We start from the raw sequence: 24,439 nt of genomic DNA, 5'->3' as shown, positions 1-24,439 counted from the left end.
TCATCTCGCCAGTAGTTAGCGACGAAGAGGAAGCAGACTTCATCCCCCTTGTTTTAAAATTATGTGACCTGTTGGTTTGATATGCGTCCGTAGCAATATTATCCTTTTTAACCATCCGGCGGGCGCGCGCGGGCTGCTCGGATAATTTTCTTCTCGTCTTATTTTTCTTTTCACAGCCCAACCAGCCCGATCGTATACCATGTATAAGCAGGACGCCTTTTTCCACCATCAAATCACGTCTCGTCGATATGGAAGACTGCCAGGCATGATCCTTGTCTCCCGCTTCCTTTTTACACAGTAAACCATCCTTTTAACCCCCCCAAAATCCACAAAGAAAACCCATTCGCCAGGCAGCATTTTTAGTGCCAAAAATCCACCCAAGGCGAAAGGGAAGAAAGAAGAAAATCGAACTCGGCTGCCGCTTCGAAAAACCGCCTTTTTTTTCATTCTCCCTTTATTTTTTTTTTCATAACGCATCTTCTTCTTATCGTTTCCTTTTCTTCTTCTTCTTCTTCTTTCTCCCCCTTTTTTTTTTCTTTTTTGCGCGCGGCTGGATGGGCGATAACGAGGCTTCACACACTCCGGCGACTTCCAGCGCTATGGCCGGCGAAAGTCCACCCCGGCTGCGAGCCGCTTCAGCCTGTGTTGCCTGTAACAAGAAGAAGGTAAGTCTCCTTTCTCTCTCTCCTATCTCCTTACGATGATGTGTATACGATGGTGACGCCGCCGTCTTTCTATTCGTCTGATCTTTATCTGGCTTGCTCGTCTTTCTTTTTACTGCCGTCTGTACTAACCCGAAGGCCGATGATGCCGGCGTTGCTAGATTCGCTGTATATATCCGGACGGCGGCCAGCAGTGTTCGAACTGTGCTAGGAATCACTGGACATGCTCGTATGGATGACTCTTCTTCTTTTCATCTACCTCTCATCGACACTCCGGCGTTGTGGTGTTTATTTACGCTGGCTGACTTTTCGTCGCATGTCTTTTAGGCCCCGCGAACGCAAGCGAAAACGCCGGAAGGTCGCATCAGACACCAAGGAAGAACCAGACTCGACGCCTACGGACCAGCTCTGCGTTGCCCCTTTACTGCCTCCCTCGCGATCGCAGCGGGAGGCCGGGTATCCAGGATGGGAACCCCGTCGCTCTATCCCTGCCGATGGCCAGCCTTCCGGCACATCGGAGTCCTCAGGGGGGCCCGGCTCCACGGCGCCAAACAATCATAGCCATAATAATAATAATAGCAACCATAATAATAATAACCTCAACAACAATACGAGCCAGGCGCCTGCGACTCCATCGGCTGCGACACAGGATGCAGACGGGTGCACCCTCTATTCACAAAACACCTCGGGCTCTGTGCCTGTTCGGCCACAGCAGCAGCAGCAGCAGCAGCAGCAGCTGGAGCCACACGAGTCGGCTTCAGGGGTCAGTACGACCTTCCTGGGCCGGTCAGAGTACATACGAGGCGAGGTACCGATAAACGAAGATCGCGCAAAGGCATACCCCGCCGTCGCTACGGAGAGCTTGATGGAAGAAGACATTCAGATACTTCAGCTCCAGCATGCGTTTGATCTCCCTCCCCGCGCCGTCAGGGATGGCCTCATAGACACGTTCATGAAACGATGTGCGTCATGGATGCCCATCGTGGAGCGAAGCTGGCTCATGGAGCGCCGTGACAGCCAGCCGTCCATACTGCTACTCCAGGCAGTCTTTCTTGCCGCCAGTCGGGTGTCGTCAGCCCCCGCAGTCACAGCCTATGCCTCGTCTAATGAGTTTTACCGGCGAGCAAAGGCACTGTTTTGGTCTGGGTATGAAAAGAACACCATCACCGTCATAACCGCCGTGTGTATCTTGCACTGGTATAACCCCGAAGGTCCAGAGCATGTGTCGATTAACACCAGCGGATTCTGGAGCCGCATCGGGGTTGGTCTGGCGTATCAGATCGGATTACACAAGGAGCCCCCGCCTGGACGAGAGGCCCCCTTACGGCGGAGGCTGTGGTGGACTCTCTATGTAAGCATCACCTTGCTTTTCCTTGCTTCTGTGGTAGAGGACTTATATGTTTTTTCTTAACAGGCAAGAGATTGCTTGATATCTGCCAGCCATGGGCGGCCACGAGCAATCAACACAGAAGACAACGATGTCCGACCACTTACGCCAGAGGACTTTTATGGCTGTGGCGCCGACGATGCACTGTTTTTAGCACATGTGGAAGTCTCATCCTTGCTTGGTGACGTTACCCAGGCCTGCTGTCGACGAGCCCTGACACAGCAAAAGAGGACCTGCATTGAAAATGCCCTCTACAGATGGTCGAGAGAGCTGCCGGAACACCTCCGCCTCTTCCAAAGAGTCTTCCCACCAGAAGGCTCGACAGCGTCAAAACTAGTGCTCATGCCCTATCACTTCGAGGCACGGCAGCTACATGTCACATATTTCGTCATCCTGGCCATCCTGTATCGGGCCTCTTCCCCGGGCACCATCCCCTCTGCAGCCGCCATCCTCGCCTCATCCTTCGTGGCTGGGATATTCGAAGACTTCCTGGCGAGAGATGAAATCCGCTTCCTCGGTCCCATCTTCACCTTCTATCTCCTCGCATCCGGCGTCGGTCTCGCGTCATGCTATTCCTACCCGCACTTGTGGGAACGAGCCCAACAAGACCTCCGAATCATATGCAGCTCTCTCAAGGAGCTCTCAAAGCGCTGGCCGTCCGCGATCGGCAGCCTAAAGGCCCTGCAAAGCATGATTGACGAGACTGCAAAAGCTGCCCGGACCGCGGAGAGGCCTCAGCCTACGCCTCTCACCACCGATCAACAGGCAACCTTCTGCGGCTTTGGCACTGACCTATGCCGACTTGGAGAGGTCATGCTGGCTCATTACCCGCACGACATAGTCGACACGGGCAGACAGGAAGACGACCAGTACGCCAGAACAGTCTCCGACATGATGACTGCGGGAATACTAGCGGAGCTGAAAACACCCATGGACCCCGCTTCAGCGCCTGTTGACGAATACCTGCCTCTTGCATCGGTGATAGACCACAACACACAGCTTGCGTTCGGGGTGGAGGAGCCTACGTCCATCATCCCTGATGAGGTTCTCTACGGTCAGTATGAGGGGATTGGCAACTGGCTCCTTCGAGGATGGGGCGGCAACACGGAAGTCCCATGGCAGTAGACGCCTTCTCCTCGCATGATGACCATATTTCTCCTCCTACTCAGCGGAACCTACGCAACTGGTTTAAACATCTGTATACTTGAGCTCTGGACTGCCATATCACGTGATGACTGTCTCCGCCCGGCTTTCGGCTGTCGGGATACCGGGAAGCTTCGCAGGTGATCCAAGGGGGAACCAAGCCGCGATACGGGACTATCACTTTTTGACGCCCTTGAAAGCCGTGCCTTTTTTTACGGATACGAATAAGCAGATGGCAGCGTTACTCCTATAAAGCGCCTATTGTGATCCTTGTTCCTTGCAGCCGGCAGCGCTTGCATGGCAGGTTCAGCCCAAGCACTCCTGGCGCTCTTGTTCTTCACAATAGCAACATCAGCGTCTGCCATTGCGGTGACCTTATAGGTTTGGACTAGAGACAGACCTTTCTTCTCGATAGTCAGTCTGTTCCCCTACTCTGATGTATACGGGATCGAGAGCTGTAAAGTCTAGCCTTTAGGACGGTGTTAAGGTGCTACTCTGGTTAGATGTGGATGGCTCAGGGAGATCGATAGCTTGGAGGAGTGCCAGTTATCTCTAAAGTCCTGGCTTCTAACTTATATGAAGACCCTAGAATATGTACTAGAATAGTAATAGATTCAATTCACCCTGCTCTTCATCACGTCTATCTATCTCTTCCATCTGTTCTATACTATGTCCCCACATCGTCTCCCTCTCTATACTTCTGCATCGTCTCCCTCTCTATACTTCTGCATCGTCTCCCTCTCTATACTTCTGCATCGTCGCCTCCATCTGTCTTCTATAAGAAAGTGACCACGAGATCAAAGCCCAAACCACGTGGACAACCTTCGCCGCCTTCCCAAAATGGCTTTTCTGCCAGGTCACACCTTTGGGAAACTCTATTTTTCTGCCTGTCCCCACCGCCTTCTCCTCCCAGCGCGCCCAAGCTTTTTTTTTCCTTCTCCAGACTTCAAATCCAACTTTTTGCTTCTTCTTCTTCTTGCTTCGTCTTCGTCTTGGTTGCTTGCTTGCTTCAGCGCTGCTCTCGACGTCCGTCCTTCGCTCGCTTTTTCGCTCTTCTGTCTTTGTCGACTCTGCATTGCCGCTGGAAGAGACGATAGAAAAAAACTTCTTACGCGCCTGGAAGTCACATGTCCTGCCCTTATCTTATCCTGCTTGATCGTCTGCCCATCCCTTAAAAAAAATCTCGACTGTAACAGTAATATAGGATACCCCTGGTTGTCTGTCTCGCCAGCCTGGCACTTCTCCCTTCAAAAAGAAAAAAGCCTGGCCCGACCTGCCCGTGTCCTTATCTCGACTGAAATAACAAAAAGAAAACTATATATTTCAGGGTTGGTGAGGGGGTTCTGGGTGACCCGGCTCACAACGGTCGAAGAAAGATCGGTACTGCAGGTAAAACAACCATATTTTAAAAGGATGGACCACCGTCATATCCGGAATAAACCATGGCATCAGCCACTGTTTTCCGTGTTTGCTAATATATTATTTAAACCGTAGGGTCTGAGAAAGAAAAAAAAAATCAGTTTCACAAAACAGGCCACTGGATGAGTCTGCACTTGAGATTAAAATTACTCGTTCTGTCTTAAAACCATGCTATCGTCAGTCGATATACAGCCGGACGATGTCTCCTCCTCGACGACGGCCTCGATAAACTCTGCCCAAGCTCCTCTTCACACAATCACTCTCTCCGTGCCCTCGACAGACGACCTTCAATCAAGTCTTCTCCCGCCTTCTCCGCGCTCTACAGAGGTAGAAATGGATGATGCAGCGACCACAGATGACACATACAACCTGCCTACGCATTTCAACGACCTACCTCCTGAAATCCACGAAACAATCCTTGATCACATCCTCGGAGTTCGTGGCTCGACTCTGGCATCCATCACCTCTGCAACCGTTACTACGTCAAGCTGGAGCAAGGCACTCCGACACCCCCGTAGGAAGGCGTTATCCGATCTAGCTCTCGTGTCTCGGGCATACAGAGCGTTGGTCCAGGGCAGAATTTACCGTCATAGTGAGTATTACGCAGTTGTCAATGGCAAGCGTGTCTGGGCTAATATTTTGTCCGTCTTCAGTTCAAATCAAAGGAACGACAGACTGTCTTGCAGAATGCGCCAGGTGGTTTGACTCGCACCCCCACCTTAAACCATACGTTAGACACATCGAGATCTGGGTTCCAGTTTGGGGCGACCGGTTGAGAAAATCGCATTTTTCACCTCCCAGCCGTCGGGAGAGCGGGCAGGCAAACTTCGGCGTAATCGAAACGAACACTGTGGAGGCGTTTATGAACGGCCTGGACGCGCTCGCCAGTAGCCGGACAAACTGCAACTTCAAGTCAGCCAGTCACAATGCCACGTTACAACAGATATTTCAGAGCGTCGCGAACCAGTTCCCCGACGCAAAGATGATGACTCTGGAGGGTGGACATTGCAAAAAGCCGCCCATGATCCGGCATTTTGAAAGTGACCCGTGGGGAGATAGCGGGTTGGAGTCGCTCCCCCCACTTCCTAACATCCAGACGTTTATTATGAAGGGTGCATGGAACATCATGAGAGACTACAGCCATTGGACGAATATATCTACAGCCCTGCCGAATCTTCGTGAATGGCACTGCTTCTACGCCAAGTCTAAACGGGAAGCCCACATCACCATCTCAAAGGTACTCAGGACGTTCCCGCCTCAGCTGACCCGTCTTAACATCAGCCTTGACGGCTTCTGCAGTAAGACGAGCTCACGTGGATTTTTGAACCCCCAAGACGAAAAGCACCTTTGCCGCCTCTTCGGTGCGATAATGCCACAGCTAGAATCTCTGACCTTTACAGGAAAAGTCTGTGCTAGCCTCTTCCTCTCCGGCAGGGCAGCAGTATTATCCTCGCAGAGAAAGTCAAAGCTGAAATCAGTAGACCTGGTCGTCAAGGCCTGCTGCTGGGGCCATGAATCCGACGATGGCTCCCTAATACCAACCGATATATCCGGGATTACAAACATGTCTTTCATCATCGAATTTGAAAAGTTAGTCATCGCTGCTATTCACTCTCTCGGTACACTGGCAGCGCTTCAATACATTCGTATCCGATTTATAGATCTGGACTCTATTTGCGGGCTCCTGAACCCGTATTTCCAATTGGTTGACAATACCTGCACAGGCGTGTGGAGTGAAGCTATTCTCAAAACCCTGGAAGAAAGCAGGCCTGAAGCACAATTCGTGGAACTAAACAACGGTATCCTTGAAGATTACGGGATCAACTCAAGGACAGGGACGCGCTCCTATCCACGTACCCGACCTCTAAGCATCAAAACAAGTTGTTACAGGATCATCGCCGACAAGTCAAAACCTTGACTAATAATACCTATTTCCTGATACCATATCGTCACCACCTCAGAATACTTTGAACTACAGTCAACATATAATCTTTCTGTTTAAGCGTTACTGGACTTAGCCATCATACCTGTTCCTGCTTCCGTTTTACATCAACATTTATCTTATTTAAAAACTTACTTTCTTCCATGGCTAGATCGTGAAGAAATCATTTCTTCACATACTCCCTTTTAGGGATTGTCGAGTTACCTGATTTTTTTTGGCCTATATTGCATGGTGTCAGGAGAAATGGGCGCTGAAAGAAAGGTTGAGACATTTAGGGAAGTGGAGCGGTACGATAAAGGGCCTGAAAATCTTAGGCAATTCCGACTCTCTGCTTGTTCGTTGGTTCTGGCGTCTTGACTTGTGAGCAATCGAACTTGCTTACTTATTACCTGTTTGATTTCTTTCTATCCTCGTGGGGACTCTTTTACTCTCTCCTGTTTTGAAATACGTAGCCAGGTTTAATATAATATATTTCCTGATTTTCCAACATGAGTCAATACCCATATAGTTGATGAAGTAAAAAGAATGAATTCAAAAGCTATATATCTTTTTTGGTCGGTGCGGGACTCGGTTTATTAGCTTTACCGTGATCATTATCTCCTCTTACCTGAGGGAGATGATTGATATCCGAAATAATAATCCCAAGAATCCAAATATTTATAGCGAAAAAAGCAAGCGAGGAGAGATACAACCCTGGAACGAACGTTGAAACTCCATGGAATTCAAGCTGGAAGCCCTGATGAAGCCAGAGTGCCTGGATGAATGAAGTAATTAGGAAGAGCCATGAATAGGAGCATATGGGGGCAACAAGTTAACTCACCTGCGCTCCTACCCACAGGGCAGCGACGGTGATTCCGAAGAGTGGCTGTCTGATGAGCGATGAATAAGGAAGATATAGTGGTAGAAATATGAGATACCAGAGAAAATACTGCATAGACCGTTAGCGAGGAATTGCCATATGCTAACCAGTGTGTACACTTGCTAAAATGAAGCACATACCTGGCTTGTGCAGACCTTATTAAAAGTAACGAATGCAAATGTTTGGCTCAACATACTTCCTGCAAGGTCTCTCTTCGCCAATGCGAGCGGGATAAGAATGGCCGAAAGCCCTAATTGTGGTATAAAGGCAAGTGATTCAAAGTTATTTCCAGGGATACCTTGGGAGATTTCAGATGAGGAGAGATAGAGTAACATGTTGTAAGGGGAAAAGTTATGGCGATGGTCGACGCGGGTGACATGGTGAAGATAGGTATGTTGTAAGAAAGGGGTGCCGTAAAGCATGTACATGGAGATGTTCAAGGCTGCAAAAACCCCAAGGGAAGTCAAGCCGAAGATTATACGCTGAGGCGTAAGAAGCCGGCAGACATAATTGGCCAGGTTGCTGATAGTAAACCCTTCTGATTTGTTGTATTTGTCGTTTTCCTTGTTTTCCATAAACCAGATAATCGAAGCCCCATATATGAATGGGTATATTTTAAAATGCACTCCCAAGCCCAGAAGTACGCCAGCGAGAGTTATACGTTTCTCCAATACAGCCCAGAGTAACGCCATTATCATGACGCACAAGAAGCCCTCTGAGCTTCCTCGAGTGCTGATCGTAGCAACCATCGGATTGAGTAGCCAGATGCTTGAAAATTTGAGTGCCCTTTCCATGTCCATTTTTTGATGCGAACGGAGGACATGTAGAATCAGCCATCCGGCAATGATATCGGAGATTGCAAATAAAGCTTTCCCAAACGAGAACCAGACTTGCTGGCCACCTAAGCTTGTCCAGGTGGTGGGTAACAGGATCCATGCAAGCAAAGGCGTATATCTGTAAGTTGCTCTGTCGTATGGAGACTGGCCTTCAGAAACAAATTTGGCAGCATCGGTGAAAACATAATAGTCGATATCGGTATATTTCATGGGCGAATGAGAGTCTTGATAGAGACCGTAAAAAAGGAGAACAGCTCGAAGTAATACTGCGGCCGCAAACACGCGGAAAGGACAATTGAAGAACCACGACATTACGGGGGTTTTAGCTCTTATTTCAACGTCTCCCGTTCAAATATTATGTACCAGTAAATTTGTTTTAACGTTATGGCCTTATGATGAAGCCACTGCCGCTTGTGTGGAAAACAAGGACATTTGGGTCTTCTGGTTAATTCGGTAACGTTAACCAAGCAATGCACAAAGACTGGGCCTGAATGAGTGTGTTGAAGAGAGAGAAGAAAAGAAAAGAAAAGACCACTTGTTTATGGCGAGTTCTTATCAAAAAGAAAAGGGGAGGTTGACGTGTAGATTTGATGCAGTTTGTTGACCCCAGATAAAACTTGCGCGGTTCTGGAGGGGCGCTCGGACTATCTTTAAGTATTGACATATTTTATTGGTTCAAAAATAATGACTAAGCTGAATAATAATATAGTTTAACGCGGCGAGCTTATGTAATCCCGCTTATCGAACCGGCTTTACTTTCAGTTTGATTGAATGAAATATCAAAAAGACACAACTTGAATGAAGCAGACAAGCAGCGTGTTATAACTCCTCTATGGCCGGTAACAAGCGAGCGTGGGACGGCAACCTCATATCAGGCCATTCAAAGACGGAAAAAATGGACACCACAGCCGACGTATCTTCTATTCAAACGATCTTTACTGGATTCCGCAACGAGCTTGACGAGCATCATGACCGCAGAGAGCGTGTCGTGAAGGCCTCCCGGGATATCACGGCATTAAGTAAGAAGATGTATGTTTAAAAGAGCTTACCCTCTTCCCACCCATGCCGTAACCTCCATTTACAACCTGATTCCATGCAAGGTTGGGATTATGACGTACAACAAAAAACTAACCATGTGCTGGTCATTAGAATATTCTCTTTGCAGAGGTAGCATCTCCCTAGCCACCAGCATTGGGAATACATGTTAATTACCATGGCCTTCCTAGAGTCCGCGTTGTGAATGCGCCGATTCCTTCAAACATCGCGAAAGAAACAAACGACCGTATAAAACAAATCCAGGAGCTTTTCAAGTCAATCGAAGCAGATGTATCCGGAGTAAATGCTTGGCGATACCATCAAATCACCTGGGGCATCCAGGAGTATATCGAGGCTATATCATTCCACCGCTATCTCGAAAAGAAACAACTCATCACTTTGGAGGAGGTATCGCAGTCGTTGCCGGCCGGTATCGCTGTAACGGAGGCGGACTATGTACTTGGCCTATACGATTTAACCGGTGAAATGATGCGATTTGCCATCACCTCTATGACCACCGGCCGAGCGGTAGGAGGAAAGCAAGGAAACGGCACCAGCACGGCCAACTTGGCCGGCTCTAATATTGACGGTACGGTCGAGGATAGCTCACAACCCGAAGGGCCCATAGGCGGAGAAGCAGTCGTTTCCGATCTACGTCAGCTTCGAGCTATGTTTGAGCAACTTGATGTCCCTCGCAGCCTGAGTGGGTGGAAAGATGTAGACAAGAAGATGGAAGTTATGCAGGCTAGTGTTGAAAAGGTAGAGAGAGCTGTATACGGGTTGTTGGTTCGAGGAAAGGAACGCCCATCTGGATGGGTGCCTGATTTGGCGAGTGCGGCTGCAGTCGAGTCACACTAACTCTTACGTCGTTCTTTGGAGGTGTCAATTATGCAAGAGCCATGGACTGGACATCACAATATGAGATAGTGTTATGCCTTGAGAAGCTCCAGCATGTGCTACGGCTTCTTTCATTATGACGTTTCTGAAAGAGCATGAAAGATGAGCAAGAGGTTCAATTCTTTACATGGCTGTTACCCACTAATTACTATTGTGGCCCCTTGCGGGCTCAATTTGGAGGTTATGGGGCTGTAATATCCCTAGTATGATCCGCCGAAATGCATGCTCAGGCAAATTCTCCCGCTGAAAAACTTGGAAGTAATTAAATAAGGATAATCCACGCAACCGATCAACTCAACTGCACGTCGACTTTCGACCCCCCTTCATTTCATTCCATGGAGCGCATAAACATCAACACCCATAACTTTCGCAGTGAACGAACTTATTCCTTCAAGCGTAAAACGGGACCCGAACGCGATGTCGACGAATATAAGGTTCGAAAACACATTTCAGATGGTTAGACCTTGATAGGGTTTTCCTCCTCTGTTAGAACTCCAGCCTTGATCAAGTCCTCCGGCTTTGGTCGGTTCTGGATCTTGTGTTCAAGCGAATCAGCACGCATGTGCTTTTCGAGTTCACGGGCAGGGCCCTGAAGAGCCGGAGCAGCACTGGATGCAGGAAGGATGTTTCCTATTGAGAGAAACGAAAACAAGGCCGGTATTTTCAGCATCAGACCATAAAAAACCCCATACATCTTACCCAAATATTTTGAAGAAGAAGAAAAGATAAAAAATGAATATAGATGACCAGAAATTTAAAAAGGCCACATACGTTCAACGAGAGAATCACGATCAGATCTCCTCTCCAGGCCTCTCTTCAGTGCATCAGCGGCCTGCTGGCGGGCGAGTTCCTGCTGGGCTGCTTGGAGAGAACTGTATCCAGCATCAAAAACAATGAGCCTCCTTTTATAACCTTGTTTTTTTTTTCTTTATAGACCTGTAGGTAGTGAGAGATATGCAGGCACATACGGAGCTGCTTTGGTATCAAGTAGGATATGTCTATTCTTCAGGTCCTGTGCATCCGGACGGCACTGGAGAGACCTCGCTAAAGAGTCGCGTCGCTCGCTAATAGGGGAGGTGGGAACCTCGACTGTCGAGTTTGTAGGGGCGTCAGACATGGCGATAGCTGCGTTAATATCTGTATTGAACGAGTAGGATGTTTCCACTAGCGATATCGTGAGGCTATATGGCTGTGAGTAGTTAGCTGTAGAAATGTTTTTGAGGGCGAGAAGTTCAAAGTTGGTAGGACGTTTTTTTGCTGCCTAGAGAGAAGAAGTGACGTCGACTGCCAGTATCCTTGCCTCAAGGATAAACACAGCGAGGCTCAAGGTACTTGTCTCTAAGTATCTCTTCTAACTGACTTATACTGTTAGATACTTCAACTTCTTGTACCTATAAAGATAACTTAGGGGCAGCAACTTCGTGGCGAGGTCACGCCCCCGCTCCAGTCACCTGACCGGCGGTTGGCAGAGCAACGAGAAGGACAAAAGGGGAAACATGAAGCATCTAGATGGAAGAGCAGCTTTGTACATGCAACGTAGGTAAGTATCTTTGATCAAAGGTCCCAGAGTGGCTTGCTTGATACATGCTCACGCCATGAAGATAGTGTGTTTATACTTCGATAACCTTTTCCGCATCGAATGTATTGTGCTTGCTATGCCTCCCTAGCTTCAATATTTTTGATATGATGCCTCCTGAGCTTTCGGGCCGTTGATTATTCTGTCCTGGAAACACATTGCCTCTCTGGTTGCTCACAAGCCTTACACGCCCGCGTATCGATTCAGACGAGTGATGCGTATGACCATAAATCCAAAAATGCACATGATCAAAGCACGATTTCTGCGTATCATCCAGGAGTTCAGTTCCGAACGCAGAACTCCACGGATTACTCTCATCTGATGGTCTAGATGTCCCTTTAGTCGAAGGGGCATGATGAGTGATGACAACGATCTTTCGCTTCAATCCGGATTCCGTACTTCTAATTGAATCAATCTCGTCCGTCAACCACTTTACGTCCTGTGCGTGCTCGGCATTATGGCTCGCAACTGTCCAGTCCAGGATACGGCGGAAGTCGTTAATCTTATGTCTAACGATCTGCTCTGACTCAGTCGGTACGTGTGAGTGTAGAGTACAGCCTAAGAGAGTGATGTTCTCGATATCGACACGTCTTTGGTTCATTATAACCAACCGGCCTTTCATCTGCGGCTCTTCTTGGAGCTTGTCGGCTAGGCGTAGGCCTTCCTGGCGAGAGACGCCGAAAAACTCATGGTTGCCTAGCACGAGGTAGACGGCCTCGAAGTTCTCACACTGGCTGTATAGAAAGTCGCGAAAGACGTTATAATCCGCAAGCCGGCCAATATCACCGGCCAGGATTAACCGGGTGGCTCGTGGTTCAATGTGAAATTTTGCGTATTGCTGGCCAACTTCGAGATGCAGATCGGACATGACCTGAAAGGCCGTGGTTTTTCGTAACTGCCATGGTAGCGTCAGCCTAGCGAGGGCCATCAGACGAGATTTTCTTTTAAAGCCAGTCTCTCTCAGAGATCGAACGCAAAGCCAGTGTGGTACGCTGCACGGAGTGTGTTGTAAGTTATGTTGAGAAATTACTTCAATGAAGATACTTAAACAGTCCAGAAATAGTTCTCAGCCTGGGGCGCATCAAATTGAACTTTTAATGGCAACTTACATGGTTAACTTAGTAGTTATAACATATTCAGGACTTCAACTAAGGCATTCATCATTAGTACTATTACCACCACCTTACAGCCGCTCACATGGAATTTTCGATCGTTCGCTTGTTGCTAGACCTACTGCAGAAAGGTGGAATCCCAGTGTGTATCATAGGTGAACTTGCTCCCAACTACTACAATGCACCGCGTATAGTTCATGTGGGTTTCTCTGGGTGTTTTCCTCTGCTCTCTTTATAACTCTAACTTTTAGCCGCAAAAGGACCTTGAACTCTGTGTACGTGAGGACGACCTTGCAGCCGCTGCGTCGATATTTACATCTACGAAGCTACTTAATATCGCGGAGGAAGGTGATTATAATATCTACACAGAATATAAGAGGGGGTTTCCTCGATTCCGCTCTCGCTCCGAACCAACCCTCTATATCGTCCTATTTACCGATCAGTACTATGGCCTGAATCCCCTACAAAAGAATATCATCTCTCGCAAGGAACATCAGGAGTTTCAGGGATCCTACAGCAAAGAGATACTCGATTCTATGTCTGCTGACCAGATTGCGACTCTGCCACTGCCGCGGTTTGCACCGCTGTTCATAGGGCTCTGTAGCACCTATGTCAAGACAAGGGAGGTTACGGCTGCAATCGCTGCGGAAATGTTTGTTGACGGTATGGACATCGACAAGGACTGGTGTCATGTTCATTTCCTGTCTTCTCACCCGGACGTGCTTAGCTTTGCATTAAACCTCGTAAGAGGGAAAGCCTCCCGAATTGCAGATTTCTCGATGAATGAAGTGACATGTTTCATCGCTAATAAGCAGGAACTACAAGATATTCGAAAAGTTCCTGGTTTTTCGCAACTATCAAACTCCTCCACTGCTTATATGTAGTTTATTAATGAGAAATGTTGATGGACGGTCTCATGAAAGAATTAATCTAGACAAACGTCCACTATCATTTATTTTAAAATCGTACTACAACTCGGGGCTGTAGACCTCATTTTGAGTACATAATGTAGAGAAGTTTGCTCCTGTGTATGAGTTTGACTTGAAACGGACGGAATATAGAACTGAACTTGAGAAAAGGAACGGCTGCATTGATGCTATCTCTGCGAATAATACTACTGTTAGGGAAACATCGTTTATCACTGTATCGTCAGGGAAGTAGGGAAAGCCATCAAAACGATTTCTCCTACAGGCCTCGACACCAACCCCGTCCAACCCACACCTAAATTCATTAAGGCATCCCTGCCGAAACGACATATCCACCATAACCACGGCCAACGATGAAGTGATAGTGAGAACAGGCAACGAGAAATAGAGGAAGCGTATCAACTGCGATACTGGTGTAAGGTCCGTCTCCAAACTTCGGGTTAGGTCACCCAATTATTATCTTTCGACCAAAAGAAAGCTCTTCAGGGACCACGACATATCCTCGAATAGTGAAAAACAACGTATGTTGAGGTTCCTCCCGTCGCCACGGCTGATCCGTTATGTTAAGATCAACGCAACCTAGACCCAGAAGAAAACTCAGTCTAGGATTGACAGAAGACCAGGAGATAACTTTTTGTGAAAAATGAGTGAGTTGCACCCTCAACCCATTGCAACCAGCCGTTATATTATTGGACAACATGGACGATTGTGAAAAGCCTTTTTCAAAAAAAAGGAAAAGACGTGCGCATCCCGGTCGGTTTCATCCTTCCATTTTAAACCTCTTTGCTCCGTCGAGAAAGGTTGGTAATTCTTGAGAAAAACTTTGTACCAGCTCCCAGCAGCCAGAGGGGAATAGAGAAGCTGCTGGGAACACAAGTAGTCTTTTCACGGAACCCAGAGTTTTCCACGCCCTCGGGCGGCTCCCCTGAATGCTCCCCCACGCTGTCCGCCACGGCGATTCCCATTTTGTCGAGAGTTTGGGTTAGATAAGCCGCGGTTGGCTGGTGTTGGAGAGGGATTGGCATTCAGGCAGACGTTTTGTTTGGTCATTCCGATACTGCGGCTAAAAGAGTCAGGGTCGATTGGGGTTGAAGGAACTTCAAGCGGAGCTTCAGCAGCGATTGAAGGGGCTCTTGGTCTTCCGCTGCCGTTTGCATTGCCGTTAGCCATTCTGTTGCCACGACCCGGCGTATTTTTGGTAGGAGTTCGTGCTGGCGTCTGCTGTCCAGCTTTGCCTTGCTTTCGTGGCACGAAAACCAAGACATCTTCGTCACTTTCATCCTCGTAGGAGAGCAATGGCTTTGGCTCAGCCTGAACTTGACTCAGGCTCTGGCTCTGGTTCTTTTCCAGGTATTTGCAGTGATTTTTGAACTCTTTATCCTCGTAGATGATGGACGTACGAAGCTGAGCAACATTCTTCACAATGATACCGAATTTCTGGGCCCAGGCCTGGGTCTCTCTGTCATTTGTAACAAGGATGCAGCTAGACTGTTGGGTAGCTATGGTAGGGAGGGCATGCAACCGCCATAACACAGCGTTCAATAGCGGCTTCAAGACGTGAGGAACAGCCGGAGCAACGTATTTTACGCTGTTATCAGTGTCTTCATCACTGCCAGTGACTGCTTCACCCGAGTCCCCATTGTCTTCCAGTTGACGGGACGAGCATTCGGGGCTCGCACGGGAACCACCAGAGGTAGGTGATGCTGGAGCGCTGGAAGTTCCCGCAGAGGCAGCAGAGGCAGAGCTGGGTTGTTTCTCCTTCTTGAAGTTCAATTTGCTCAAAAGCATTTGTGACATGTCGTTCAGATCATGAGGGCTAGCAGCTTCGGGTTGGATGTCTCCCGCTGGGGGCTTCTCTTCCTTCGTGACGGAATCAACGGCATCATGAACTGGAGTAGTTGGGGCCTCCTCCTTGAATTCAGGAAGAATATATTTCTCAGCATCTCCCCATGTTGCAAACTGTTCCATAGGGCCTTGGAGTGTCACTTTGTCAGCCGAGATGTTATGCTTTCCAGACGTGACACGATCAAGAAAACGGACGGCCTCGCGCGCGTTAATACCACTCTGGGAGCCACCCTTTTTCAAAACATGGAGGCGCTCGAGGGCTGGACATAGTTAGCGAGGGTAATCGGAAGCAATCACGATGGTACTCGCCGAGTTGACGGCACATACTGTATAACGGCACGATGAGAGCAATAGCATCCTGCGAAGTCCACTTCTTGATTTCTCCGAGGTTGGTGGTAAGAGATGTGTCATCAACAACACAGTGGAATACCTTTCGACCAACCGACATGATGGTTTGTAGAGTGAAATCTGTATGAGGCAGGGTTTCCGGGGAAGTATGAGGCGATGGTTGTCTGTTAAACGAGGACCATGCGGAGGAATGACGCGGAGAAGGTATTTGATGAATTTGTAGGGCGTTTTATCTTTGCAGAATCAAGCACATCTGTGCCAGTTATAAGAACGTTTCTAGATGATCTAACAAGTAAATAGGAATGCTGTCAGTAACTCATGTTGCACAATATGTATATGGCTGAAGGCAGAAGCGCCTTTGACGGGGACTTTATTCCTATCGGCTTACAGGAATAGTTGAAGGCAGGATAGAAGGATAATTCAAGCATCTTTAACCAGCTAGGCATATATGCAGTGCTGGACGAAGTCGCGGGTTTCTGTGGATGCGACAAAGGACTGTTTTCAACCTTTGAAGATAGAAACACAGCCTCGAAGAGCCAGAATGATTCAAACTTGAAGTCGAGAACTTGCGGAAAAAAGATAGTCGGGGAGGGGACCACATGACTAAGCGGCAACTTCCCGCTTACCAACAATTATATCAAAAATTAATAACTACAAGGACTGCGGCAAGGTATGGATTTAATTATTGATACAAGGCAAGGAGGTACAATGGCTATGTTGTTGTTGGATGACCCTTATGCTGCTCAGATAGTTCGGATACACCAATAATGCTATGAAAATACATAGAACGCAGTAACCAATCTTTGGATAACTAATGGACAATCAAATTACAGTTCCAGAAGATGTCAACTGTTAGATCTTTCGGATTAAGCCGCTTTCTTCAGTTACTCTTGATGCCCACTCACTATATATAGTTAGACCTGAAGTGGCATTATCGAGCATGGGACAAGATAGTAAACTTACGTCCAGCTTCCGTCATAGACTCGTCTGTTCTCCTGAGGCATGTAATCGGCTTGCTCCAATGCAAGATCAATGACGGTGGCAGTGACCCCAGATCCACAAGTGGTGATGACTGGTCGGTTTCGGTCAACCCCCTTTGACTCAAATAGCTGCCTTAACTCATCCGGAGAACGCAAAGCTTTCGTTTCCGGATCAAGAAGCTCTCCGAGTGGTATACTTGTTGAACCTGGCATATGGCCAGAGGATAGACCGGCCCTGGGTTCCTTGTCTGTTCCCGCCCATCGGCCCCTTGGTCGAGCGTCCAAGATCTGCGCCGTTTCCGAGCCTTCCTTCCCGTAATTCTCACCCATCTCCTTCAGCTCTTGGAAATGAACCACTCGGTTTGGATGGTAGTCGTCGACTATATAGTCCGAGGTGTCGTTGGGAGCCACCTCACCTTCTTCAACCGGGTATCCTTCACGAACCCACATCCTAAAGTTGTTTAGGACATGCACATTTGGGTGTCCAAATATTCTCAAGGTCCATCCAACTCGAGGAGCACTGAGAATGCCTTGTTCTTCAGTATCATAGACTACCACTCGGTCGTCACGACGTATGCCCATTGACCGCATAGCTTCGGCAAATTCTTCTTTCGACGGAAGCATATGTGGATAGGGGGATTTGGTATCTTTCACTACATCAATGTCGAAGAAGCGTGCATTGGGGATTCTTTTCTTCTTGAAGGTTTCGGTTCCAGTACGGCCCTCTGGGTCATTCGGCATGAACCAGGCAGCGCATAGTGGGATAACCCGAGGAGAGGATGATATTTTCGTTGGCGCGTTTTGTTTCAAGGCCTCGTGGAGCTCCTTTGGCGTAACTACATAGGATTGAAGCGATATAGACCGTTGATGGGTGGTATTTGCTGCTAGTGTAGACCTAGTGAAAAAAGAGGCACGCTGTGAGAAACGAGCGAGCCGAAGAACTGCAAGAGCCATGGTTTGATGGCTTTTCGGGGGTCTTCTTGGTTGTTTCTATGCTCTTACATAACGAAGATTTCCAAGAAGCTGGCTGCACCGCTCAAGGTGAACGTTGTGGTCATTAATAAGTTGATTAATGTCTAGGTAGTTGATGCAAGGTCGTGTGGATAAAGTTGGCTGGGCAACAGTCAAGCCAGTCACGAGATAACTAAATATTAACATCTACTTCTTTACTACTAGGTAGGACATGAGCTGTTCTTCTCCGTTTCACGATAAAGCTCTATCCACGCATATTTGCAGCAAGGTGGATTACGGGGAAAGAAGGGAATGAAGTCCAACTTCACGCTGTATGTTCCATGACATGAACAGCTGTCCACGGTAGCTGATGCAAAAGAAGGGTATCAAGCAGATCGCATCTTACCAGGACGAACAAACCCCTGGTTCCTGATACATCAACTTGCTGTCGCAGCTATGAAAGTGTCGATCAAGCAGTGGAATGCTGTTGCAACATGGCGATGGGACATGCCCGAGGATGACGTCTGTGGTATATGTCGCGTCCAGTTCGATGGTACTTGTCCGACATGTAAATATCCTGGAGATGAATGCACCTTACGTGAGTCTACCAGGAGGGATGTCGAAGGCCATCATGATAAAGGCTAATATAATGAATTCTAGTTATTGGGAAATGTGGACATTCTTTTCATATGGTGAGACTTGACTCTAACCTGCTTCGCTTTGACTACCTTTTTTTAACTCTTTAACTAGCATTGTCTCTTGACATGGATTCAGCAAGACTCCTCCAAGGGTCTCTGCCCTATGTGCCGACAGAGTAAGTTCTACATTAGTAACCTGTTTCATCCATCTACTACTAACAAAATTATTCTAGAATTCGAATGGAAACAAAATGAATAGTGTTTTATGGTATCAGGAGTTAGGCGCAGCGTTTAACAGGAGGATTAGGTATTGTCGGTATACCCTTTCCTTTACTCAGTACATTGATAGATCTCGCTACAATCAATACACACCCATAATATCTCCAAATTTTGTATTAGAGTCAAAAACTACCCATAAACACGTGATCTAATAGTTAAAGATTATGTCATCGCCGCCTCAACCTCCTTCTTTTGGGCCATCCATCTTCATCTTCCATCTTAACAAATACAAGAGAAAGCAGGAATTGCCGGCAATGTAGAATTGAAGTACAGAGATGTCTCTTCCGAAGGATCCTACTTCACCAGCCGCACTATCGCCCAAAGTGGCCGGTTTATCATTCTCGCCCACAGAATATGATACCAGCAGCCAACCTCCCCAGAGCAGCCATGGAAATCAAGAAGAACAACAGGACGAAGATGAGAGTGGTCATGTCTCCCAAACACACGAGACAGTAGAAGATACTTCTGCACCTGTACATCCTCCATTTAGGCCTTTATTTACCGTTATAGGAGATGCGACTTCGTCTGAGTACTTTCATCCAACAGTACATTATATATTCTCCGATGATGATACCGGCATCATAACCGAAGCTGCCCTTCAATCTCTAGAAGCAAGCAATCAGAGGACTTCATGGGACACGGAATCAACCTCCCAAAAAGAAAAGAAGAAAGGAAAATCTGCTCCCAAAGCCGAAACCACCACTGAGCATTTCATTATCCTTGACGTGGAACCTACGAATGGTACCGGAGATACTACCGCTGCGGCGGGTGTGGCTAAAAACGATTCCCAGGAGACGTCTGGCTGCCCTAATCCGACACTTCGTAGCATTCAGGATTTCAAGGTAACATCCGCTCACAGCCTATCCCCTGCCTGGCAGGTGATCAATACGACTCTTTCCCCTGCCCCGAATTTTGATTCTTCCTCCAATAGCCCTACATCAACAGATCGCGATGGCAATACGGTGCTCATGATCGAAGGTACCTCGGGTTTCGCTTCTGATGGAATGAGCGGGCGACACCAGGCTCAACAAGGACAGGCGCAAACATTGGAAGAAATGATGGACCAGTTTGCTAGGCGTATGGCGGAGCTGAAGAAGGTTGTCGAAGCAAGTGGAGATCACATATTTGCACAAGTCGTGGAACATGCAGAAAGACCGGAAGACAATCCCTAAACAGAAGAACAGGATCAGAGCTAGAGATTGGATTACCAGGGATATTCTGCCTATCTACCGTCTGCCCCATGGATGATGTCGCTATACTGTGTTGGCTATTTTTTATGTATGATTGCTCGCGTCTGTCTAGGCTAAAGGAGTTTGGCTGTGGTTTTGTTAAAATCTATTCACCTCTTGATGTTATTCATGTGGAGTTATCATATGTATTATTGCGTCGATTTTGAGCTTATGAGAGAGCCTATCCAAAATCTTTGAGTAATGGTTATCTATGTATAGGATTATGTATAAGGTTGCCCTATGACCTGAGTAGGGTTTAGTAAATGTACAATCCAAGGTAAGCGTGGTTCATAATACACAAAACGTTTGATATGTAACTAGCATCCAAGAGCCCTGAAACCAAAAAATTGCTTTCTACTATTAAAATATAAACTCAGTGAGGCGCAGGGCCGCTTCTCACTCTCCTTGCATTGATCCTCGAGCTTGCATTCAGAGTGGGTATTGAAATGTTCTCTCTTCCGCCGCCAACGCCGCCTACAGCTCCTTTGGCATTCCTGCGAGTCATCCGTTTTGTCGGAATTTTTGTCTCGCCAGTCAAATTTGATGCAGCTGCAACGGACGAGGAAAGATGTCGCTTAAGAGGCGGGGGTTCAGTGTCCTTACAGCTTTCATTGCTGTGTCCTGTTTCAGCAACCACTGGCTCTAGGATCGGATTATTCATGACATTTATATCGACTTCTCTCAGCTTCGTCGGCGATGATGGATCCAATTCCTCAGGGGAATCAGCAGGCAAGGGCTTTTCGTCTTCAACATTGTTATCTGAATCATGATACACTATCGACTTAGTCGGCGATTGCTCATGTCGTAATGAAGGAGAGGCTAGTGGTGTATAGGATGGAGATGGTGAGGCCGACGGACCACGTGGTGATCCTAGCCTTGCAAGTATAACGGAGTGTGATTCCGTCCGTGGGAGCGTGGCTTCATATTTATATGTGGTCTTCTCAGGGGTGGTCCCGGTTGGGACGTATTCTGCCATAGGCGTTGCTTGGACCTGAGACTGCAAGTCCGATAATGATTGCTTCGCGTCAGATGTAGCACTCTTCACCAGAGCCCCAAGTGATTTATTTTCAGATTGCATAGTTGTACGGAATGTGGCTCCGCGCTCCTCAAAATCCTCTAAGTGCTGAAGCTGTTGCTGATGCCCTTCTCGGACCCTTTGCCCAAGGTCATGGGCGACGCCATTGCTTGCCTCGCAGTGCTGGTTGTTCTGGGATCGGGCTCTCCTGACAAAATCATCTAGGGCTTCCATTTGAACAGCCATATCTTTCTTTTGCTCATCAACAATTTGAACTGTTTGCTCGTGAACTGTGTTGGTGGTTTTGTGTATTGATGTGTTTCGCGATATGAAAAGCTAAGACAGCATTAGAAAGGGTAAAAAAGAGATGGTAAAAGAAAGCTCACATCTAAATGGTCCTTCATCTTGGATTTCAATTCCGATTCCGATTTAAGCACTTTCCGAAGCAATTCGTCTTCTTTTCTATCCCAGTTATCCAAGGCATCAAAGGATTTGTCATGAGACTGTTGAAGTGATTCTCCTGACATTCGCATCTCAGTCTTGACGCTATCGATACTATCTTTAAAGCGGGCGGCTTGTCGGTCACTTGACTCGTTTAAGAGGTTTTGTATTTGTGAGGCAAGGATAGAACGTTCCGCATCCGCGGCTTGTCTTTCTTCCGTTATCGTAGATTCTAATCGCAAAGCCGCTTTTTCATTTGCTTCTATAGCTTTCTCGTTGGCCTTCCGGAGCTGCGTGCGGAGACTGTCGACCTCTTCTCTTTGAGAGCGAAGGTGGTCCACGATCAATTTGAACAAATCGGTAAAGTCGCCGCTTAGAAGACCATACATTGAGTGTAGCTAGTACGGTTAGCCAATTATTTCAGGTTTTATTACGTTTCTTAAACATACCTCGGAGTCAAATTGCTGAAGCTCCTGTATAACTTCCCCAGAGATCCTAGCCGCAGCAGAGGAGAGTCCATTTAAACCTTCTCCAACTTTCACCTGAACATCTTCCCTTAGCACCTTAATTTCTTCCAGTACCTTATTCATAGTATCGCGATTCCTGTAATTTTGGGCCTTGGAGTCCTCTTCAAACGTAGAAAGTGAAAATTCTTGATCGGCAAAAAGTGCCCGACTCTTTTTGAGAGCCTCTAGCTCACTGCTTACAAAAGCTTCGACTCGAGAAGTGAGGCTTTTTATAAGTGCTGAATGTTGTGAGTGGAGAAGAGTCATCCTATCGTCAACTGACTTAGCAACGTCCAGTACCCTGCCAGTGCAGTCTTCCCAAGCATTCTTGTTCTGCTTGTGAAGAACTGATCGCCTTCTGATCTTGGAGCGAAGCCCAGAAACATCCGTAACAGACTGATCAATAACCGACAATAGACTTGAGCCAACTTCGTGTAACTTCTGTTCGGTCGCTTGATGTGCATGGCGCAAAGCCGTCTCTTCCTTTAGATTCTTCTGAGCCTTGCTCAGAATTAGTTCTGTTTGTTCCAAAAGGCTTTTTGTTTGATCTAAGGTGGTCTGCGTTGATTCATTGGTTTTTTTCATGTCATTGAAGTTGCTTGTCAGGGCGAGGTACTCTTGAACTTTTGTTTTCAAGTTTATTTCCATGGTCTCAATCTTCGCCCGTTGCTCCTCACTTAGAATACGGCGAGATTCGCTTTCCACGGTCATTTCCTCGTAATTTTCTGCCGAAAGGTAAACACCGTTTCTCTGCCTTGTAGCAATCAGATCACTTCGCAGTTTCTCAATCTCAGTCGTAAATTCTCGCAACAGAGCTTTTTTGGAAATAGATGAATTTATTTGAGGCTTATTACGGATATTCTTTGCCCGAAAAGCGTAATCAAGCGTGGACATGGTTTCTTCCAAGTTGCAGCGGGCTGAGGAGATTGTTGCAATAATGCAAGTCTTTGTACGGCCACCCAATGAGTCTTGAAGGAGCCTTGTAAGTTTAGATTCCCTACAATGCATCAGTAGCTGTCTATAGCATGCGCCAAAAATATTATGCCAACTCACCGATATGGTATATGAGGACTTTTGTCAACAAGTGCATTGATGACTCGCCCAAGTGTAAGTAGACTCTTGTTTATCGATCCTGCTTCCGTAGCCCTCTTATTTTCGGCGCCACTACGTCGAATGTCTTCACTTCCAGCGAGATCAACAAGATTTAGTTTTCCACTGCATATATACTCTTCGCCCTTGTCCGAAACTCGTTTGAGAAATGTGGTAATTGTGAATATACTATGGCTTCGTGAACTGAGGTCATTGCACTTTGTCGAAGCAACTTGCCGCCGATAACTCCCTTCCTGAAGCAGTTTAATTCCGGCCGATGCAGAATTAATATACGTTTCGCCCACACCTTGAATCATGGTACCATTGTGGCCTTTTTTCACGCCCTCCTCGTATATTTTCAATTTGACATTTTCTTCAGACGAAAGGAGATCTCTGAGGTCCTCGTTGTAAAGTTCGATGAAAGAGCATTTGACGGAACTGTCGACGTCTTCGATTTTTTTAAATAGGGCGTGAAGAATACGCGGAATTATGCCAGCACCGTCCGATAACAGACCAAGGGTCTCAGTCATATCGCCAGACATTGTATACGTTTTCCCGGTCCCCGTTTGCCCATATGCAAAAATGGTACAATTATACCCTGAGAGCATCTAGACATATAACTTAGTGCCTTTCATCATTAAATAATACTTGATGGACATACCTCGTTCAATATTGGCGTGACAACATCTTCGAATATTATAGCCTGGTCCGCTGCAGGCGAGAAGACTTTATCGAACTGATACTCTTTATTTCCCAGTGCATTTGGCCCCATAGACACTTCGACCGTCGTCCCCTTCACCCCTTCAGTAGACACAACAACGCCACTGTTCTCCTTGACTTCGCGGTCACTCCTCCCCCGACAACGGACAATGACGCGGATATTGGTGTCGCCAGAAACATTCTGTTCGAAATCGCGCTCCTTTCGTTTATTGCTAGTCTGTTCAGTAGGCGAACTCTGCGCTCGTGTCGCGCTGGGGGTCTGCGTCCGTGAAGATGCCTTCGGGGTTTCCACTCGCTCGTGGACCACAGAAGCTCGTGGCCTAGTTGGACCTCGTAATGCTGGCTTTTTCAATTCCCGTGTGGGTTGAGGCCTGGTACCGCCGGCCATCTCCAGAATTATATATCAAGATATATGGAGCAATGAGACCTTCATATGTATGTATCACACAGGCTGTCTCGTGAGTGATCCCAAAAAAGAAAATCCTGTCAAGATAAACCCTGCAAGATAAAAAAGCGATGCTGGTTCTTCTTCCAAAGACAGTTTTAATCCAAAAAGGGAAAAAGTAAACAAACTTACCTATGGCCCGAGCTTTATGCTTATATA

General features: G+C 47.3%; 12 protein-coding genes across 12 annotated transcripts; 6 read left to right on the top strand and 6 right to left on the bottom strand.

Moving 5' to 3' along the window:
• Nucleotides 1-599: 599 nt before the first annotated feature.
• MCYG_02532 (fungal specific transcription factor domain-containing protein) lies at nt 600-3,174 on the top strand (the record flags this gene model as incomplete). The annotated part of the gene is made up of 5 exons (XM_002849552.1): nt 600-665; nt 801-946; nt 990-1,624; nt 1,709-1,842; nt 2,077-3,174. The coding sequence occupies 5 exons, from the start codon at nt 600-602 to the stop codon at nt 3,172-3,174; spliced, it is 2,079 nt and encodes a 692-aa protein (XP_002849598.1).
• A 1,605-nt stretch (nt 3,175-4,779) lies between these two features.
• On the top strand, nt 4,780-6,529 carry MCYG_02531 (conserved hypothetical protein; the record flags this gene model as incomplete). The annotated part of the gene is made up of 2 exons (XM_002849551.1): nt 4,780-5,203; nt 5,265-6,529. 2 exons carry the CDS (start codon nt 4,780-4,782, stop codon nt 6,527-6,529), a joined length of 1,689 nt encoding a protein of 562 aa, XP_002849597.1.
• Nucleotides 6,530-7,091: 562 nt separating this feature from the next.
• MCYG_02530 (GPI mannosyltransferase 1) lies at nt 7,092-8,560 on the bottom strand (the record flags this gene model as incomplete). The annotated part of the gene is made up of 3 exons (XM_002849550.1): nt 7,092-7,307; nt 7,374-7,481; nt 7,553-8,560. The coding sequence occupies 3 exons, from the start codon at nt 8,558-8,560 to the stop codon at nt 7,092-7,094; spliced, it is 1,332 nt and encodes a 443-aa protein (XP_002849596.1).
• Nucleotides 8,561-9,080: 520 nt separating this feature from the next.
• MCYG_02529 (translin-associated protein X) lies at nt 9,081-10,141 on the top strand (the record flags this gene model as incomplete). The annotated part of the gene is made up of 2 exons (XM_002849549.1): nt 9,081-9,277; nt 9,475-10,141. 2 exons carry the CDS (start codon nt 9,081-9,083, stop codon nt 10,139-10,141), a joined length of 864 nt encoding a protein of 287 aa, XP_002849595.1.
• Nucleotides 10,142-10,637: 496 nt separating this feature from the next.
• MCYG_02528 (conserved hypothetical protein) lies at nt 10,638-11,297 on the bottom strand (the record flags this gene model as incomplete). The annotated part of the gene is made up of 3 exons (XM_002849548.1): nt 10,638-10,810; nt 10,952-11,052; nt 11,149-11,297. The coding sequence occupies 3 exons, from the start codon at nt 11,295-11,297 to the stop codon at nt 10,638-10,640; spliced, it is 423 nt and encodes a 140-aa protein (XP_002849594.1).
• A 493-nt stretch (nt 11,298-11,790) lies between these two features.
• Nucleotides 11,791-12,684, bottom strand: MCYG_02527 (ser/Thr protein phosphatase; the record flags this gene model as incomplete). Its single annotated transcript, XM_002849547.1, has 1 exon — nt 11,791-12,684. One exon carries the CDS (start codon nt 12,682-12,684, stop codon nt 11,791-11,793), a length of 894 nt encoding a protein of 297 aa, XP_002849593.1.
• A 269-nt stretch (nt 12,685-12,953) lies between these two features.
• MCYG_02526 (uncharacterized protein) lies at nt 12,954-13,752 on the top strand (the record flags this gene model as incomplete). Its single annotated transcript, XM_002849546.1, has 2 exons — nt 12,954-13,067; nt 13,129-13,752. The coding sequence occupies 2 exons, from the start codon at nt 12,954-12,956 to the stop codon at nt 13,750-13,752; spliced, it is 738 nt and encodes a 245-aa protein (XP_002849592.1).
• A 927-nt stretch (nt 13,753-14,679) lies between these two features.
• On the bottom strand, nt 14,680-16,087 carry MCYG_02525 (conserved hypothetical protein; the record flags this gene model as incomplete). Its single annotated transcript, XM_002849545.1, has 2 exons — nt 14,680-15,899; nt 15,967-16,087. The coding sequence occupies 2 exons, from the start codon at nt 16,085-16,087 to the stop codon at nt 14,680-14,682; spliced, it is 1,341 nt and encodes a 446-aa protein (XP_002849591.1).
• A 612-nt stretch (nt 16,088-16,699) lies between these two features.
• Nucleotides 16,700-17,921, bottom strand: MCYG_02524 (thiosulfate sulfurtransferase; the record flags this gene model as incomplete). The annotated part of the gene is made up of 2 exons (XM_002849544.1): nt 16,700-16,757; nt 16,951-17,921. 2 exons carry the CDS (start codon nt 17,919-17,921, stop codon nt 16,700-16,702), a joined length of 1,029 nt encoding a protein of 342 aa, XP_002849590.1.
• A 453-nt stretch (nt 17,922-18,374) lies between these two features.
• MCYG_02523 (anaphase promoting complex subunit 11) lies at nt 18,375-18,815 on the top strand (the record flags this gene model as incomplete). The annotated part of the gene is made up of 4 exons (XM_002849543.1): nt 18,375-18,516; nt 18,579-18,610; nt 18,669-18,732; nt 18,790-18,815. The coding sequence occupies 4 exons, from the start codon at nt 18,375-18,377 to the stop codon at nt 18,813-18,815; spliced, it is 264 nt and encodes an 87-aa protein (XP_002849589.1).
• Nucleotides 18,816-19,110: 295 nt separating this feature from the next.
• On the top strand, nt 19,111-20,007 carry MCYG_02522 (conserved hypothetical protein; the record flags this gene model as incomplete). The annotated part of the gene is made up of 1 exon (XM_002849542.1): nt 19,111-20,007. One exon carries the CDS (start codon nt 19,111-19,113, stop codon nt 20,005-20,007), a length of 897 nt encoding a protein of 298 aa, XP_002849588.1.
• Nucleotides 20,008-20,437: 430 nt separating this feature from the next.
• On the bottom strand, nt 20,438-24,223 carry MCYG_02521 (kinesin heavy chain; the record flags this gene model as incomplete). The annotated part of the gene is made up of 5 exons (XM_002849541.1): nt 20,438-21,415; nt 21,466-21,918; nt 21,970-23,023; nt 23,080-23,723; nt 23,777-24,223. 5 exons carry the CDS (start codon nt 24,221-24,223, stop codon nt 20,438-20,440), a joined length of 3,576 nt encoding a protein of 1,191 aa, XP_002849587.1.
• Nucleotides 24,224-24,439: the final 216 nt, after the last annotated feature.

The sequence above is a fragment of the Microsporum canis genome, genomic scaffold (assembly GCF_000151145.1).
Source record: "Microsporum canis CBS 113480 supercont1.2 genomic scaffold, whole genome shotgun sequence".
Classification (NCBI taxonomy): domain Eukaryota; kingdom Fungi; phylum Ascomycota; class Eurotiomycetes; order Onygenales; family Arthrodermataceae; genus Microsporum; species Microsporum canis.
This window is presented reverse-complemented; position numbering and strand designations above follow the sequence as displayed.